General features: G+C 47.0%; 1 protein-coding gene across 2 annotated transcripts in view; it reads left to right on the top strand.

The window, feature by feature from the left end:
* The window catches only part of PLEKHA7 (pleckstrin homology domain containing A7), a gene marked incomplete at both ends in the record, with an annotated part of 207,139 nt that overhangs the window by 126,486 nt on the left and 61,048 nt on the right, over positions 1–19,605 (top strand). For both annotated transcript variants that reach the window (XM_082660876.1, XM_082660877.1), the window contains 4 exons: positions 12,985–13,096; positions 13,865–13,966; positions 16,587–16,659; positions 18,057–18,157. In XM_082660876.1, coding sequence (XP_082517002.1) covers positions 12,985–13,096; positions 13,865–13,966; positions 16,587–16,659; positions 18,057–18,157 — 388 coding nt within the window. The remainder of the gene's footprint in view (positions 1–12,984; positions 13,097–13,864; positions 13,967–16,586; positions 16,660–18,056; positions 18,158–19,605) is intronic.

The following is a 19,605-nucleotide window of genomic DNA, read 5'->3' as shown; positions in this document are numbered from 1 at the left end:
TGAGAAACTAATAGAGACGTTGGCTTTAAGCATTTTTCTTTTTTTTCTTTAAAAAAAAATATACACACACATACATATAATATATGTATAATGTGTGTGTGTGTATGTGTATATATATATATATATATATATATATATATATATATATATATATATAATTTTTTTTTGGCCACAATACACGGCTTGTGGGATCTTAGTTCCATGACCAGGGATTGAACCCAATCCCTCGGCAGTGAAAATGCGGAGTCCTAGCCACTGGACCGCCAGGGAATTCCCAAGCGTTTTTTTTTCCCCCTTCAAATCATTTTTCTTCTGTTCAATCACCTAGATATGTTCAAATATAATCTTAAATTATCAGTATTTATATTTTTACAGCATTCCCCTTTCTCAGTACTTAAACTTTTAAACTAACACAGAAAATTTCAAACATACACAAAAGTAGAGAGATACAGTAATAAATCCGATATATTCATTACCCATCTTCAACAGTTTCCAAAACATGGCTGATTTTATTTTATCTGTACCCTCCCCCTCACCCCTGGATTATTTTGAAGCAAATTCCGAACATATTATTTCATCTCAATAGTGTTTTCAACTTAGAATCATTATCCAACAGAACTTTTAAAACTAGAAATCTGTAATTATGATCATACTGACATTCCTTGCATGTTTACTCTGTGCTGGGGATTTTTATATGCATATCTCATTTAATACAATAATCCTGAGAAGTAGACCATCATCACCATCTTAGAGACGAAGATACTAAGACCCAAAGAAGTCACGTCACTTGCCCAAAGTTGCCTGGCTAGAAGTAGAAAAGCCAGGATGCCATCCCAACCTGATCTCTTTTTGGTCAGGTCTAACCCTTGCCCTAGTCAGAAGCTGTTTGCTCAGTTATTTTGGTGCTCGTGGCCCACAGGACATGACAGCCAGACTGTGGGGCTTGTGGGGGGTTGGGGGGTGTTTGACTTTGAAAGTATTAATACTATTAGAGAAAGAGGGGATGCAAGGTAAAGATTGTCTTGTCTCCTACATTGAAAAAGACCTGCTGTGTAAAGACAAAGCCAGAATGTGGATTCTCCGAATTCCAGGTTGGAATGAGTTTGTTTATAGAATCCTGAAGGTTAGAAGCTCTTGGGAGGTTATTGAGTTCAGCCCCTCTCCTTAAGCATCCAGGAGACATGGGCGCCTGTCATTATTAAAGGTCTGGATGTAGAATCCATCAGAACATTTAGCTTGAGAAGTTACCAACTTTAATAAGAGCTTCTGGAGAAATGCACACTTTCCATCACTAAACACCTCTGTCACACACATCTTTTTTCTCATTGTTAACAGAAGACTTTATCCCTTGACCACTTACTTCTGAGAAGGTAGCCTCTTTATCCTACCAAAATATCTCTGCAGCTAATCTCAATTCCATCCAGTTTCCAAGGAAAAGATATTCCTTCTTTTCAAGGGTCACTTTTTCCCTCTAGATCCCGTTTCCTGAATGTCGTAAGGGGTGCTTGCTCATTTCAGATGATGGGAACAACTATATGGCCAGACATTCCTTGAAGCAGACAGAATGTGCTTTAGGCGTTGAGAGGAAGGGATGATTCCTATGAACTGATGTGGTAATTGCTGCACTTATTCATTGAATACTTAGTCAGTGCCTACATGTGTCAGGGGCTATGCCAGACTCTGCAGTTATAGCAGCAAACAAGACAAATGTGGTCCTGTCTGTGAAGAGCTTACGGTTGAGCAGGGAAGATAATTAAACAAGATATCACAAATGTGATAAATGTTCAGGATAGAGGGAACATAGGGTTCAATGGGAGTTGATAAAAGAGAGTTCTAACCTGGCTCAGGGATTGTGGAAGGCCTCTCCATGCTGGGAAAGGATGTTGTTTAAATTGAGACCTGTCCAGTCAAGGTGAACAACTTGTGCAAAGACGGAGAGGGGAGAGCATGGGGAATCTATACTAGTTGAGTTAGAATGAAAAACAAAGAGCACAAAGTGGATTCTGGAGATACTTGGGAGGTAAAATTGACAGGACTTGGTGATTGATTGGCTGTGATGGGGACGAAAGAGAGGGAAGACTTTCTTGAAGTGTCTGGCCCTAAACTGGAGGAAGGGGTAAGATTTAGATAAGAGAAGATAAGTGTGCACGAGTGTGAGGGTCATTCACAGCTGAGGGAAGTGTGACCAGCCTTGGCAAGAAGACTGACATGCCACTTCCCAGAACTTCTGCCGCTAGTGTCCTTGTCCCCATGGTGAGCCACAGCTGCCTCCCGCCTCTGCAGGAGACCCTCCAACACTAGCAGAAATAAGGCATTACCCTATACATCCACCAGAGGGCAGACAGCGGAAGCAAGAAGAACTACAATCCTGCAGCCTGTGGAATGAGAACCACATTCACAGAAAGATAGATAAAATGAAAAGGCAGAGGACTATGTACCAGATGAAGGAGCAAGATAAAACCCCAGAAAAACAACTCAATAAAGTGGAGATAGGCAGCCTTCCAGAAGACTGACATGTAATGGAGGTTTGTGAAGGAGAGATAAGGTTGGAGAGGGAGGTTGCAGCCAATTATCCAAATTGCTTCCTCTCTCCAAATAGACTTGGCTTTTCCTCCAGGTAAATCCTGGGGGAGCTCCGGAGGGTGAGTGAGGCATGATTTGCCTTCCCAATAACCATTTTTAAAAACTGTGCTAAGGAGTATGATTTCCACTTTGTTCCCTTTAGAGGAGCTTAATTTTGTTGTGTAGTGTGTTATGTGGTGAGAAAAAAAAGGCTGAGATGACCTTTTTCGTCTTTATATCAGCTCTCAGATTAATGTGTTGGGTAGAAAAAGGAAAACTGGCTCTTTTCTTTTCCTTCTCCAAAAGTCTGTTACGGTCACATTGACTCCTCTCGCCAGAGCCTCTGCCTCGGTTTCACCACTTCTAGAGCGGTGGTTCTCAAAGTGTGGTCTCTGAACCAGCATCCCCTGGGAACTTGTTAGGGATGCAGTTCTCAAGCCCCACCCCAGACCTACTGAATCAGAGATTCTGGAGGTAGGACCCCCATAAACTGTTTTAACAAGCCTTCAGGTGATTCTGATTCTGGTAAGAGTTTGAGAACCACTGATTTAAACAACCTGCTGTTCCCATCCCTCCTGAATTACTCCCAGATTCTTCTATGTATCCTTAAGTCTCCTCCAGATAACCCATCATTCTTTGGGCTACAGTGGCAATCTCAGATGGATTTTAGTCAGATAATCTTGGGATTCCTTATCCTGTGAGAAGAAAAAAAACATTCTCCATGGTGACTTCCTTTAGAGCATTACTGATGTGAACAGATAACCCATCTCCCGCACTGCTGGCAGGTGGGGCTCACCTGAGCTGTTTGGTGTACCAGGTGCATGCCCACCAAAAGATTGTTTCCCATCTTACTGATTAGAAGCATGGAGAAGAGAAATAATGTGAAAGCTGTGATCTGGTGGATCCAGAGGACATAAACTCTGAATGTTCTAGTTTCTGTTTCAGTAATACAGGTTCAGTCAGGATAGTCTAGGGTCTGCTCTGGTAATAACAACGACAAATAAAATCTCAGTGACTTAGAACAATTAAGGTTCTCAGTTTTGCCCCATGTGTCCATCATAGGTCCCCTGAGGGGTTCAGCTCTGTCACCTTTACTGAAGGACCTGCATCTCTGTGCTTCCATGATTGCCAAAGGCCAGAAAAGGGAAACTTGGTGAATTGTACACCGGCTCTTTCACTCACATCTCATTGGCTAAAACGAGTCACATGACCACTCCTAACTCCAAGGGGGCAGGGAAGTGCTTTTCTACCAGGCATCTGGAGAGGAAATCAGAAATATTTGTTGGTCAGCACTAATGACTACACTTAATAACCCACAGTGCAGATTTATTAAGGGAAGCAGGACCTTTTGAGACTGTCGCTGACGAGCATCTTTCGTTGCATGACTAGCATTTGTTTTTTCATTTCACCTTTTCTGTTATGCTACTGAGTTCTTTGTTAGAACCCCCAAGGCGGGTGGGTATCAGTCAACAGGTCCTGCAGCCTTGACCCCCAGGGGAGACCCCTGTATACCCAAGCCAACGGGCATGTGGAAATCCCTCTTGGAAGACCTGATATAAGCCCAGGCTGCATTAATAAAAATATAATGTGTAGAGAAAGGGGGAGAATAGTTCTGGTATACCATGGTGTTTGTGGACTACTTCATTAATTCATTCTGAGTTTATGGAGCCCCAGGGACATGCCAAGCCCCAGACGCTCTGATCTGGGTACTAAGTTTCAAGAGGGATGTTGAGCAATTGAGATATCCCTGAGGAGGGGAATCCCCTTATGAAAAGGGGTCTGGAAACCCTGTCCTATGGCCGATCATGTTTAGTCTTTAGGAGAGAAGATGAAGGAGGATGTGCTGTAAGTCTTCAAGAAGGGCTGGCAGGTGGAAGTGGGGTATGTTTATCGTGTGGCTGCCAAAGGCAGGCATCAGATCAATGAGTAAACGTAAAAGGCAGGCAAATTTCAGCTCAGTCTCTAATTTTCTAGGAAGGAGATTTTCTATCATCCCTTGTTTCAAGATCTAGAATTTCATCTTTAACATTAAATGAAGTAATCTACTTCTTAGAATAAGAGTTGGCTTTTTCCACTAATAATAATATTGATATTATTATTATTTGTATAGCTAATACTTAGAGTCCTTATGATTTATTGTCAGGTACTTTTCTAAGTGCTTTCCATATATTAATTTCCACAACAGTCCTTTGAGGAAGATAATGTTATTATCATGGCTACTGAGGCACAGAGAGGTTAAGAGTCTTGCCAGAAGTCACACAGCTAATAAGTGGCAGAGTTAGGATTTGAAACCAAGTAGTCTGGCTGCAGATGCTGTGCCTCTAACTACGACACCTACTGCCTCTCATTTCAGTGGTCTTCAGGAGACATTCCCCTTCCTTGGCTGTACTTAGGCGTTAATGTGTTGACTGAGTAGGCTACTGCTACTTAGAAATTTTAATTGTAATTGTATTTGCAGTAATGAAATTTGATCTAATAACTTCATGCTTGCTTGAAAGGAGCCAGCTTCCCCGGTAGTCTCTTCTCCAGAAAACATCCTCGAGCCTTTTTACAGAGCTTCAGTTACAGTGATTGGATCATTTGGTCTCTTCTGAAGGCCTCTTTCCTGATTCTCAGTGATTTTCTTGAATTGGGAGCTTGTGGCTTAAAGGACCACACCCAGGGGCCCTCATAAAGGCGGAAGCCTTGGCACAGAGAACTCCCAGGCTGTGGTTTTGGTGGTTGGTGCCGTGCGCAGGAGCATTTACTCCTCGGTGCTGGGATGCCCAGGAAGCCACTGACAGAGCCTCTGCAGCTCTTGGGGAAGAGGAGAGAAGCATTCCGGAGCCGTGAGGCTGGAAGCAGGCTGTGTACACTGATCCCCAGGCTCTGTTAACCATTTGATGACGAGGTGGGGCCTGGTTGAGAGTATGCGCTCTGGAAGTTCAGAAGCCTGCTCTGCTCAGAAGCCAGCTGTAAGGCCCCCAAGATCACCTTGGAGTTTCCTAACCAGGGGAGAGGACCCTTGCCTGGCCTGTCTTTCTTTCCTGGGCAACCTAGGAAGTTTAGCTTGTTCCTTCCATTGAGGTCTGAGCAGCCCTTCGTTTTCTTATTGGACTGCTTAGAAAAAAACCACAGCTGGAATTGCTTAGAATTTCATGAGTGGTGTTTGGAGGATAAGACTTTAAAAGATACTATCTTGCTGAAGGTTAGACTTACCTTCCTGACCTTTGACCTCTTTGGGGGTTCACTCTGCAGGTTGCAGGGCAAGACTCTCCAAGGCATATGCTGATTATGCCTGGGGGTGGGGTATCTCCTGCTGCTAGAGATGGCTGTCTCCCATTCCTCCTGCAGTTTCAAGTTGGTGAAAGCTCGCAGTGAGAGATTAAGAGCCCAGGTTGGCAGAGGGGGTGCGCTACAACTCTGAGCTCGGAGAAGGAGTCTGTCCTGTGAGTCCCGGGCTGTGAGGCTGATGTGTTCCTGTCTGTGGCTGATACAGCCAGCACCTTGTCTTTCCAGACTGGCAGTCTTGGGCTAGCTTTGCCTGTTGCATTTGGTTGCCATGGCAGCAGAAAAATGAGGAAAAATGGGAACACCTGGCAAGCAGATGCAGAAACTTGACTGTTCAGTTTTCCTTCCTGGTCTAAGAGACGGTGTTGGTGACAATCACAGGTAAGGGAAGAGGTGATGATGGTGTCCTTAGTTCATTCAGACACCTGGGTGTTGGCTTGGCTTTTGATGTTGATGTTTCGAAGGGCATTGGCACTGGGGATGCAGTCGTTGCCACACAGCAACCACGTCTCCGGCTGTCTGTGCTGAGGAAGATGCTGCAGTGGTGGCTTTACTGTGTGTGGAAGGGAGGCTGCTGCTCGCACAGTGATTTTGTCTTCCTGTGACTGCCCTCCTTGACCTCCTCTCGATCTTGGAAGTACCCAGATCTCCATTAGAAAAGGCTATTTCCTACTGTGTAAAGTGGCTGCCTGGTTATCCAGGAGGAGCGGATTTGCTTAGAAAAGGGCTTGCCAAAGGCTGGGGTTAGAATTGTAGCATCTCTGAAACAGCAGAACAAAGGTGAAGAGGACAGTAGAGGTCAAAGTCTGGTTCTCCCTCGGCATAGACAGAGACATGGAGCCTGGACAGCAGAAGAGACTGGACCAGGCTCATACGGCAGAGCGGGACTCAGGCCAAGTTCAGGACAGTGCTTGGGTTTGAAGGTGGGAGAGAGGAGCCCTCGAAGCTTGCTGGGTTGTTGCTGTGCCTGGTGAGGGCTGCCTTTTGGGCTGCCGTTTGGGCTGGTTTCCAGCCCCCGAGGTGGTGTGGAGTAGGGGGAGGAATGGGAGCTTGTGTTCAAGAGAGGAGCTGGGGGTGAAGGGGAAGGAATGCAGGAAGCCTTAGCTGAGTAATGAGGCCACAGTCACTGAATGAAAACCCCTGTCAGACAGCCTTCCCCGGGGTGTTGGGAGTGTGTACAGGGAGTGCTGGTGGTCCATCTGTGTGTCTCTTTCTCTGGGAAGATGGGGTGTGGAGATGTCTGCCTGTTTGGGACAAGAACTTTGTTTTATTCCTGCTTTTCATTGTGTATTGCTCTCCCCAAACCCCTTAGGGTAGTGGGTGTGAGCGGCTTAAAAAATGCTGGTTGTGCTGGTTGTTTGTGAGTGTGCCTGTTCTCGTGCACCCAGTAATCTCAGCTGAGTTCTCCATGTAGAATCCTTGAGGATAGAGCATGAATTGGGGTGCCTATTTTTCTTTTTTTTTTCAAAAAGGGCTTCAAATGCTTGGGTTTTTTTTAAAATTAATTAATTAATTAATTAATTTATTTTTGGCTTTGTTGGGTCTTCGTTTCTGTGCGAGGGCTTTCTCTAGTTGTGGCAAGCGGGGGCCATTCTTCATCACGGTGCGCGGGCCTCTCTCTATCGCGGCCTCTCTTGTTGCGGAGCACAGGCTCCAGACGCGCAGTATCAGTAGTTGTGGCTCACGGGCCTAGCTGCTCCGCGGCATGTGGGATCTTCCCGGACCAGGGCTCGAACCCGTGTCCCCTGCATTGACAGGCGGATTCTCAACCACTGCGCCACCAGGGAAGCCCGGGGTGCCTATTTTTCTAGGAATTAATGGGACACAGATGTCATCTAATGATGTCTTCTTCGTAAGAGATTCCTGATTTCTCATAGCTTCCTAACCTCCCATCATAGCCTTGAAGACTCTTGACATTACCTTTCTCCTGGAGAAAGAAAGGGAGGCCAGCGCCGCAGCCACAGGGTTATTACACGTTAAGGAAGCCCCAGTGAAGGTGTTTATAGGGCTGTTTATGGGAAATGATTGCTGTTCAGAGGTTAATGGTCTGGTACCTTCAGCTTTCTGGAGAGAAGTGCCTTAGAAATAAAAATAAAGTAAACCTGAGATTTAAATTCTGGAGTCTCCACTGGTAACAGGGACAAACAGTGCTTTTCGTTGAGTGCAGTGCTTCGTGGTTTTCGAAGCGTCATTTCAGTCTACATAACCACCTTGTGAGACGAGAGTTCTTTTCACCTCACTTTGCAAAAATGGAAATTGAGGCCCAGAACAGTGACATGACTCCTGGAGAGTCAGTGAGCTGCAGAGCTTTGTTGAGATCCCGTTATTCTGGGCTCGTGGTCTTTCCACCACCCCAGGATCTTCTTGGTTTGGGGGTTGCTCTTGGGGTTGAGAAGAGCAAAAGCCTGTTTCCGCCAGACCTTGGGACTTGCCGTGGGATGGTATCTCTGTGGCGAAGCCTAGGTTTTGGAGTCCAGCTTCTCTCTCGGGCAAGTCATTAATCTCTCTGAGCCTCAGTTTCCTCTTTGACAAAACGGAGAAGATAAAACTGGCTTTGCAAGGGTGAGTGAGATAATGCAGGCAAAGTGCCTGACACAGCAGGTGCTGGACAAATACAGCCTGGTCCCTGGGCTTGCTGGACCTTGTGTACCCGTCCCTAAGGGTTGGTGATACTTGGCCTGGCGACCTACCTGTTGCAACAGCAATAGGGTCTTGCTGTGCCACCGCTTCAGTCTGCTCCAGTTCCTGATGTTGACTGAGAGGCAGCTGAGGAGCCCATTAACCAAACACACCTAAATTCAGACCCAGCAGAAAGGAGTGGCTTCTGAATTTATAACTTCTCTCTCTTACTACATCTGACAGTGTTATATGCATTTGCTCCTGGAAACGTAGGAAGCAGAAGCAGCTCCTTTTGTAGATGGGTAAATTGAGGGACAGAGAAAATGACTTCCTGCCCAGGTTCACCTGACACATCCTTGAGGAAGTTCAGAGTAGAATGAAGGTCACTTTCCTCCTGGGCTTCTCCAGACTGATTTTTGTGTGGTTCTAACTTCTTTTGTTCTTTTCAGAGGGGAGGCAATTGAGTTAAAACTCTAGCTCACTGTTTTGAACTTCAGCCCACACCCCTCCGGCAAATAATCAGCATTCATGTAGCCCAAGTCAAGGAAAGAGAAGTCTTTGTTCAAATCATCCCACTGTACTTTGGGATTCAGGATAGCACAGAAACCTGGCACACAGGCTTTTAAGGTAATAGATTTTATTGAATGACACTAAGAGTCTGCCTTCCCCTCGTGTGTGCAGTTTTTTTGTCGCCTCTGCCGGCATCTGTGTGACTCATGTGCCTGAGGGCATGCTGCCGGGAACCCAACCACCCTCACAGCTGCTCAGCTCAGGGCCACAGACTCTTCTTCTCTTCTCTGGGGGAGGGCGCTGTTCTTGAGTAAGACCTGTCAGGAGTCTGGGGAGTTGAGGACAAATCAGTGTCTGCCCTGTCAGACTTTTAAGTGGGGAACACACCTGTAAGACGTAACTGGCTGGAGCAAATGTGCCAGAATGCCCACGTCCAAGTGATTGTTGCTCCTTTCAGAGCTGTCTCTTCAGAGGCTACACACATGCTCCACTGATGTTCCCACTGCTCCAAATAATGTGGTCAACGACCTCTAGCAGTTTCCATCAGAGCCACCTTTTCAGCCAAGTGAGAAAATTGTTTTTGAGACATTTTTCATATCCTCGTTTTTGAATACCAAATGGTGTCCCAAGGGTGACTACCATCGTTTTTTGGGTTTTTTTTGTTTTAAACCAGTTGAAATTCCACATAACTTCTAGTGATTTCCAGAAGTGATAGTCATCCTTGGAGGGACCTAAGAGTCCATGGCCCATGCTGAAGAGATTCAGAGGAACATCCTCTGAATGCAGATCTTGTTACTTGGCCAGGTGGGTAGCTGTGTGCGCCTCGTTCTTTCAGAGAGTCAGGTCAGGGACTGCTAGGTAATGGTTGAGTCTTTTGCTTGAGTGTGGAGTCCTGGTGAAGACACGCTCCCTGTTTGTAGAGATGACGTGGTCCCCTCTCTGGGGCAGATTTAGTTTGGACTTCAGTCCTGTCTGCTAATGAGGCAGCTTTCTCTGGATGTTGCTGAGCAGAGGTCTCTATAGTCATGGAGAATGAAGTTGTCTTCATGTGTTTCTCCCTGTCCTCACCCCGCCACCCCTGTCCCATCCCTCACTAATGTTCAGTGTTGGGGCCACAAACAGTCCTTTTCCAGCTGAAATCTGTTCATACCAGGCTCTCCAGGTGGTAGTCGTACCTTCTTTCCTCACCTACCCAAGGCTGCAAGAAAGTCATCTTTCTTCCTGCACTTGTAGCTGGAGGAGCTCCCCGGCCAGCCAGCATCCCAGAAGCTAGTGTAGGGAGGGGACATGGGGTTAGAATACAGGAAGATGACTACAGTTAGAGCTCAAGATTGTAAGGTGCAGAAATGGCAAAAGTGGTGGGCATCTGTCCCGGACTTCCTGAGCAATCACCAATCCAGATAGTCTCTTCTTTGTCTCACAGAGTAGTGATGGCGTATCTAGTTGATGGAATGTGATGCAGTCATTTAAAATGACATGGATGAGTTTAAAAGAAAGTAGAGGGACTTCCCTGGTGGTCCAGTGGGTAAGACTGTATGCTCCCAATGCAGGGGGCCCGGGTTCAATCACTGGTCAGCGTACTAGGTCCCCCATGCCGCACCTAAGGGCCCGCGTGCTGCAACTAAAGATCCCACATGCCACAACTAAGACCTGGTGCAGCCAAATAAATAAATAAATATTTTTTTAAAAAAAGAAGAAGAAGGGCTTCCCTGGTGGTGCAGTGGTTGAGGGTCCGTCTGCTGATGCAGGGGACACGGGTTCGTGCCCGGGTCTGGGAAGATCCCACATGCCGCGGAGCAGCTGGGCCCGTGAGCCATGGCCGCTGAGCCTGCGCATCCGGAGCCTGTGCTCCACAACGGGAGAGACCACGACAGTGAGAGGCCCACGTACCGCCAAAAAAAAAGGAGTAAAGGAGAAGATGTTTATATTACAATAAGTTTAAAAATCAACATGCCAAATCGTAAACACAGTATGATCACAATGATATAAAAACAAAAAAGCACACATCCCCCCCCAAAAAAACACAGGCATATAAAAAGAATGAAAGTAAATATACCAAGTATTAAAAATGACTTTTCTGTGGGTAACAGGACTATGGTGATTTTTTTTTCTTTCGTTTTAGCTTTTTTCTTATATTTCTCAAGTATTCTGTAATAACCGCATATCAGTGTCTTAAATGGGAGCCAATTAAACTTGATAAAATCCCAAACAAACCTTTCTTACTGTTGGACTTTGTGTCCTGAATTTTGGCTTAGAGATACAGCTGCCGTGACTGAGATAACCTGAGAACTCTTCTTCCTTGTCTCAACCTCTGTAAATCTGAAGTCAGGCAAGCCCAGGTTCCAGGAAGACGTTTCGGGCATAGTTCTGTCTGGAGGCAGGGGCTGGACAAGGCAGCCTCTCAGAGCCCCTTCCCACCCCCGGTTGGCGATTATCTGTGCTGCACACAGCTTCTGCCAACACTGAGCGGACTCTAAGTGTGGTGACATTCTCTGAGTGGGGAGCAGTAACAAAAGTCTGGCTGGGATGGAGGCCGGGGGCGGGGAATCTGGAGTGAGTGCCTGAGCTGACAAGGAGCCAGTGATCTTTTTGCCTGGTGGGACTTGCACCTCCAGCTGCCAAGCATCCGGCAGGGCCCAGCCGCTTGGAAAGCTGGTGCCCGCTGCAGTGGTCCTGCTGTTGGCACAGCTCAGAGAGCACGGGGGTCACAGCTACTTCCGCGAAGGACTTCTCTAATGGTACAGGGTGTCAGGTCTCTGTCTTGGGGTGTGGGAAGGATCACTTATCCTTTGAGCAGCAGTGATTTTGAAGGAAGCAGAGTGTCTGCAGGGTGGAAACTAGGATTTTCCCTCGTAGCACCCGTGTAAAAGTGAGCCTGGCGAACAGACATCCAGAGCGTGTCTTCCTCAGCTGTGTCTTGCCTGGATCCTCCATCTCCATCTACTCAGGGCCCTGGCCCAGGCCTCCAAATCGGATTTTCTCCACTCCTCAAGCCAAAAGCCTCAGTCTGCTGCAGCTACCTGGGTCCTGTTGCCCATCAGAGCAGCAGACAACCCAGCCATAGAATGCTGGGACTTACACTTTGAGGAAGGCTTAGGGATCCTAGAGTTAGCAGGGTCTGGGAAACAAGCGTTGAGCTGTTTAAGGATAGGGATTGGATTGTGTGGAGTCACTCTGCTGCCGCTGCTGCTTTGAAAGACTCTGGCAAATGCTGGGGCTCCATGGAGGCAGGTAAGAAGGGTTCTCTGTGTTGGCTCTTAAGTGCTATACCATGATGTTCCCAGGGCGCTGGCCCTCCCAGGGCAGGTGGACCTTCTTGGTGGGACGCGTGATGTTGCTGGATGCCGATGGGGACACATCAAGGGGAACCTCACTGGGGATGCAGGCGTGCTTCATTTCTTCATGCTCTCCAGGCATGGCACAAGGGGTTAATATCTTCAATGGCTCTATTTTGGGGCTAATGGAGTGTTCCTAGAATAAGACTCTTTGTTGGGTAATCTATTTTGGGAGGCAAGCCCCACTGGCATTTATGTAAGCGATTCTATGTATCTGGGGGTATGGATGTGTGCGCAAGTGGTTTCTTGTTACTAATTAGAAACAGCTTCTTTTGGGAGCCAGGGGAAATGGAGGGGTGTGTGTGTGTGTGTGTGTAAGGAGTGTGGATTGCTTTTGCTGTAAAGAGTGGGGTAAACCGTGTGGGCCCATCTGATGGGGCAGTTGCCACAAACACCCGAGTAAGAAAGGTGGGGACCTTGGGACAGCAGGCAGCAGTGACCCGGCCCCTTCGTGGGGTGTCAGGCTGTGGAGATTGCCCATCTGTCATGCTCTTGATTCCCTGAAGCACGTGGGTAGGCTGGGTGTCATGGCCCTCTAACGGCAGTCTGGAGTTAGGTGGTGTCTAGAAGATCTGTCTTGGGCTGTTTAAGGTCCATCAACCAGTTCTAACCTGAAATAAATCTCAGATTCCACTTCCCATTGCGACCTGGCCACTTAATCACTGGATTCCCTTCTGTCTCCCCACAGGCCAAATCTGCATATGTCGAAGCGAGAGAGAAACCAAAGACCGTCCAGCATGGTCAGTGAAACGTCCACGGCTGGGACCACTTCTACCGTGGAGGCCAAGCCTGGCCCCAAGGTGAGCTCCTGGCCACTTCCCCTCTTCTGCATTTTGCCAGGCCCCTTTGTAGCCAGAAACCCGTTTGATCTTCACCATAGTTTTGTGAGGGAGACATGTAATAAGTGTTCTCCCCAGATGACAGATAGGACATTGTGGCCAGTTGGGGTTATGTCACATGTCCAAGAAAACAGGTGATTGCTGACAGAACCAGGACTGACATCTACGGCCTTGGCCGCATTCTTCATTTTCCTGTCGTGTCTTTGGAGGGCCACACCTCTGTTCACATGTGTGTCAAAGACTGCATGGTGAGATTCACAACAGAAGGGCCCAGAGGTTTCTGTGCCCACGATATGGAAGCACTGACTGAGGAACAGGGAAGAGAACCAGCATTGCAGAGAAGGGGAGGGTGCTGAGGAGTGAACCAGATGGGAGGGGTAAATATCTGGAAATTGGCAAATTCTGTGACCAGACTGTAGCATTGCTCCAGAAAGCCATAGGACATATTAGGGCCAGAAGCTGCTGGTGAAAGTTGATTGAAAAATCCCTTTACATTTTTTTTCCTCTGTGACCCAAACAGGAAGCTTGCTAGCTCTTGCACCCACCTTTTAACTAGGATGCTGCGGCCATGTGCACGCCCATTCTCTGTCTTCTTGCTGTTCTTTTGATCAGAGGGCACTGCTGCATAGATGACGGCGCAGGGAGCCTACAGCCCTCCTATCGTGCAGATGCTTCTTGGGCCTCCCCAAATCCCCCTTGCTGCTAGAGTTCAAGTCTGCTCTTTCCTAGATCATAAAGTCCAGTAAAGTCCACAGCTTTGGGAAGAGGGACCAAGCCATTCGGAGGAACCCCAATGTTCCGGTGGTGGTGAGGGGCTGGTTGCACAAGCAGGTGAGGAGACTGAGGAGGGAGGGGTGGCAGGGAGGTAGTTCTTGCTGAATTCCTTCCTTACCCTGACCCCCGGGAACTGGGAACAGGCTCATAATAAGCTTTCTGTTCCTGAGTTTGTCTGAGGCCAGTAGATCCTGCCCACTGTGCTAAGCGACTTGCTGTTCGTTTTTGTGCGTCGGCAGTCTGCTCAGTGGCTGCAGTTTCCTTCCCCAAACCCACTTAACCACTTTGGTTCCCACTGCTCTTGGCTGTCCTGGGACTCGGGCCCAGGTGTGGGTGGGTCAGTATGAATCCAGCCTTACCGCCAATCCTCTGCCAGCACTTGCCTTCCTGATGTGAAAGAGCCTTTGTTATCATTTGCCTGAAAAATCCCATCTTTTCCTTCCCCCCAGTCTAACACACATACCTGGCATCCTAGCACCTCAGGTTCCAAATCGGCCAAACTCAGCTCACTGTCTCCTCACCCCTCACCTGTCTTTTTCCCCTGAACTGTTTCTTCTGGATCTTGGTGGGGGTACCACCATTTTCCCAGGCACCCAGGTTAGAAACTCCAGCACCATCACCAGCCCCTTCTCCCATGGGCCATCCTTCATCTCTAGCTTCACCGCGCTTCACCACAGCTTCACCAGAGGCAGTTGTTCTGCCTCTGGTCCTCTGGCCTTGGATAGGCTGTGAGCTCCCAGGGTCAGAGAACACGTCCCTTTTGTCTCCTCCCTTCTCTTCTTGCCATCCATCCATTCATCTACCCACCCACCCACCAAGTGCCTGCCGTGTTCTAAGTGCTCTCACAGCAACGACAAAGAGATGAGTAACATGTGGTTCCCGCCCTTGAGGAACTCATGTCATAGTCTGCAGGGGGAAACATAGAAACACCTCTCACGTGTCATGTCATCACCCAGCGCAGTCTCTCACATAGCATATTATCCAAAAAAAACACAAATTCTGAGAGCAATGATGTACATTTTTACTAAAGGCTTTGTGGGAAAACAGAGGAAGACATTACCTTTCACACCACACAGAATAAATTCCTAAATGTCCCCTTGAAATCTCCCACAGCTCTCCAGCCTCTTCTGGCCGGTACTCCTCTGGCACCACCCTCTCTTAATGCTTCCCTCTTCCCTCACAGCTCTGCTCTCATTCTCTTTTCTTACCTGAGTAATCTAACCCTCTGACTTTTTCCACTTGCATCCCCGTCTCCGTTAAACAAAAGGATGCTCCTTTGAAATGTGGAGGTAGAGGGAAGGTATTGTAAATAATCCTTCTCCCCAACAGACACCCCCTGGCCCAGGCCCCTCGGCTCCTTGGCTGTAGCTGTAACCAAGGTCTGTGTACAGTGCTGTGGGCACACAGCAGAGAGAATGTAGCTATGCTTGGGGGAGTCCTGAAAGGCTTTCCAGAGGAAATGACATTTGAAGCAGATGTGGAAGGATGGAGAAGAGCTTTTCAGACAAAGCAAGTATCGTATGCCAGATCATCTGGTTAATGCAGAAGATAAAACCAAGAAACGCAGGAGCTTAGCAAGTTTTTAACACTTTAGCAAATGGAGGATGAATAAAATTTTTTAAAATTTAAGCCTGTCAAAAACTTTTGCAGAAGGAAGACAATTTTAACAGCTAAAAATGGCTCTGGAATTTTCCTAGGTTTGGGAGAAAAGTGACCCTAAAACTACTATTTTCCTACCCTAGCCATATTTTAAAAAACTTTTCACAAGAAAATCCAGGTCTTTTTCTGTTGAAAGGAAGGAAAAACACAGCAAAATCACTCCTTTGTGGTAGATAACTGAACTTAGTCAAATGAGAACTTTGCCTCATTGATTAATTAGCTAACTTAAACTCTTTGTTTCATACTATGTAAACCAATTTTCTAATCAGTATAAGTGAAGGTATTTTAGTGTAGCACCTGAATCAGTGAATGAATGAAGGACGGAAGGAGTAAATAAATAACTTCCCTTTTGTTAAAAACTGATTTCTTTCTTAATGGATGAACTGTATTTTTGGGTTTTTTTGGCCACACTGTGCGACATGTGGGAGTTCCCCAACCAGGGATTGAACCCACGCCCCTTTTAGTGGAAGCGTGGAATCTTAACCACTGGACTGCCAGGGAAGCCCAAGAACTGTATTTTTGAATTCATATCTTCCTTTCTAAAAGGAGGATGCTTATGATACACTAGTCTGTTTATAGGAAACAAAACTTCCTGGGGTTAAACCATCATTGGATCTAAATTTTAATGTCCTATTCAAAGAATGGCTATGCAGTAAAAACTTATTAATTTATTTCGGGCTTCCCTGGTGGCGCAGTGGTTGAGTCCGCCTGCCAATGCAGGGGACACAGGTTCGTGCCCCGGTCCGGGAAGATCCCACATGCCGTGGAGCGGCTGGGCCCGTGCGCCATGGCCGCTGAGCCTGCGCGTCCGGAGCCTGTGCTCCACAACGGGAGAGGCCACAACAGTGAGAGGCCCGCGTACCGCAAAAAAACAAAAAACAAAAAAAAAACCTTATTAATTTATTGAAAGAAAGAGTGAATATGGGCAAGTCTCGGTTCCAGAATCAGGTTGTACATGACTGGGGAGGGGGAACAGTATGCTCAGATATTGCCCTGATTAGTTTCCTTTGCTTTGCAGGACAGTTCTGGGATGAGGCTGTGGAAGAGGAGGTGGTTTGTGCTTGCTGATTATTGCTTGTTTTACTATAAAGGTGAGCTGAGGCTCAGGCCACCAAGGGGTCTTTGTGCCAGAGGGGGTGGTGAGGTCATGCAAATGGTGGTCTTCTCAAATCCAGTGAATGGACCAGTGGCCTGAGCTAATCGATAACCTGTTGACCTGCTGAAGTGTTCACTTTTACATATGTGCATGGTTGGTGATTTCATTTTTACCAGTCCCAGCACTGGAAGTGCCATTTGTTGAGTTAAAATAATAGAATCTGGTTTGCCTTCTACTTAAGGTCTCAAGATCTGGAGGTTTTCCAGCTTCTGCCCCACTTGTGGCACAGGCACACCTTTGATTCAGTCTGGAGAGATGGGAAGTATAGGTGAACATTATATTTTGTGACCTGTTATCTGGATTTATCCCGTTATTGGATGGGCAACTGGTGAACTAAATTGGCCATAGGAACATTTGTGGAGCCCAGTACGTAGAATTAGGGGCTGTGCAAAGGTGAGAAGAAAGTAAGGCTCAAAATATGGAGGAAGAGATAGGCTAATTTTAAGACAAGACTAGGTTTTGAAGACATCCAAAGTGCTTAGGCAGTTCAAGAGGAACAAGAAGCCAATTCCATCTTGGAGAACTTGGGCAGGCTCCTCAGAAGAATTAGGGCTCGAGTTGGGCTTTTTAGGATGGGTTGAGCTTTGCCCACGTGTAGGGGGATGATGGGCGTTTAGGCAGAAGAAACAACTTGATTAAAGTTCTAGAAGCAGAAGAAAGTGGAATGACAGACCTGCAAAGCCAGAGTGAGTCTTGCATGGAGCACACGCTAGGAGATAAGGCTCAGGAGGTGGGTAAGAGCCCAAATGCAAAAGGGCTGTGACGCTAGACAGAGGAAGTTGGGCTTCATCCTGTATCCAGTGGGCAGTCAGCAAGTGCCTTTGGGTGGGAGAGCAGTGGGACCAATTCTGTCATTAGGAAGTTACCTCTGGTAACGAAGACGGTTTGGGGGAGGAAGAGAATAGACATAAAAGGTAGGATATTTCACACCTGCTCTAACATTGCCTATGAGGTGTGTACCACCCAGAATTCCCTTCCCCATCCTTTGCAAAAGTTTAAATATCACCTTCTGAAGCCATCTCCACTTCCCCAGGCTGTGTGCCACTCCTGTCTGTGTGTTCCCGCAGCACTTGGTATGCCTCTGTGTTTCAGGAGTTAGCAGGTCGAGCTGAGCGTGTTTACATGCCTGTCCCCCTCCTCGGGGAGAGGGCCCTGTCTGATTCACCTGTGTAGTTCCAGCACTAGCACAAAGGTCCCCAGAGCACCTGAATGGGCGATCCGTGATTGCTGTCATCCTGGGAGAGATAAGGAGCCTTGAACTAGGGCAGTGGGATGGACCAGCCCAAGGAAGGTGCCACAGAAGCTTATTCTGATTTGTATTTCCATTCAAAGACAGCCGAGAAGAAGTGGTCCTTGGGAGCATCCCTCTGCCCAGCTACGTGATCTCAACAGTGGCCCCCGAGGATCGCATAAGTCGCAAGTATTCCTTTAAGGTACTGCCCCCCCACCCCCGCTCCTCCAGTGCAGCAATTCCATCCTAAGAAATGTTGTGTTCCCCAAAATGGCTTCACAAAAGCAGTTGTTTCTGTTGGGGGTTGGGGGGAAGAAGTTAAGAGGTTGAGCGTTTCAGACTCATGTTAACAAAGTTATAAATTCTTTAAACAAGAATAATGTCACATCACAGTACTTTCATTTGTATCTTAGCTTTTGAGTCCCCCAGCCTTGCTTGAGTTTTTAGACCCCTCTTTTCCTGTCGCTGTTTCTGTGACAAGTATCAGCACGGCCCTTCTCATGCTTTCTTACCACTGCCACTGTCCCCGGTGACTCCAGAGTTGCTGTGGGTTGAAGATTCTGGATCCTCCTTCACTTCATGTTGCGTGATATGGTATTGCCTTATTTCTGTAAAACCTTCTGTGACTGAGAACTACTTTTATCCATGTTACCTCATTTGGTGCTTGTGGGGAGCCTGTGAGGTCAGGATCATTAGCTTCGTTTTATAGATTAGGAACACGAGGATCAGAGAGCTGAAAAAACTTGCCCACAGTCCCAAAGTTGGAAGATGATGGAGGCAGATCTCCACCCTGAACTCTGTCCTCTTTCAGTTGCATTACAGGGAGGGAGGACAATTTCTTTCTCTTCTTCTCTGCTTTTCTTCCATGTCTTACTCTGGTCACCCATATACACATTGCAGGAGGTGGGAGGTGGTTTCAATTAATGTTTATTGTTATCATTTTAGGAATACTGTTCTATTAAATTGTTCAGAGCCTCTCTTGCTTATTGTTGGCTCTGAAAACATTTTGTTCGATGGGTGTCACACTGGTCTTTTGCAGCCTGAAAGCCTTCCTTAGAAAAACCTTCCTTTCTAGGGTTTAGTGTTGCTACTGGGCAAACAATTGGGATAACGCTGTTGCATGTGAATTTGGGGGGGGGGCGACAGCATTTGGGATATCCTCAGAGTAACTGATTATAATAACTATATATAGTTCATCTTAACGCTTTGTTGGGAGGTGTGAAAATACATTCTAGGAAAACATCTTTTATGTGTCATACATTTTTTTTTTTTTAATAGGCTTCACCAGGAGTGTTCCCTAAATATTTTTTCTGGGAGACAGAAGGCATGCATGTTTGTGGGGAAGATTGGGGTCTTCAGGGTCTGAGAAGGGAGAAAAGCTATTGCAGACAGAATGGGTGATGTTCAGGTGGTTCTCCAGACAGGGCTGTGGTTTCCTGAGTGTGAAATACTTCCCTTCCCTTTGGGTCGCAGTGTCATTCTTTTAGGAACCTGAGGATGGGCCCTGGGACAGTTCAGGATCCATGTTCTCGGGCATACTGAGGAGTGTGCAGTATTTTGTGTCCTGTGCCTTATGCTTGCCTCTGATGTCAATTCTTCTGTTTGCAGAGCTGAAATTCTCTGACTGTTGCTAGGGTACCTTGCCTGAGA

The sequence above is a fragment of the Grampus griseus genome (genome assembly GCF_964374135.1).
Source record: "Grampus griseus genome assembly, chromosome: 8".
In the NCBI taxonomy this organism is placed as follows: Eukaryota; Metazoa; Chordata; class Mammalia; order Artiodactyla; family Delphinidae; genus Grampus; species Grampus griseus.
This window is presented reverse-complemented; position numbering and strand designations above follow the sequence as displayed.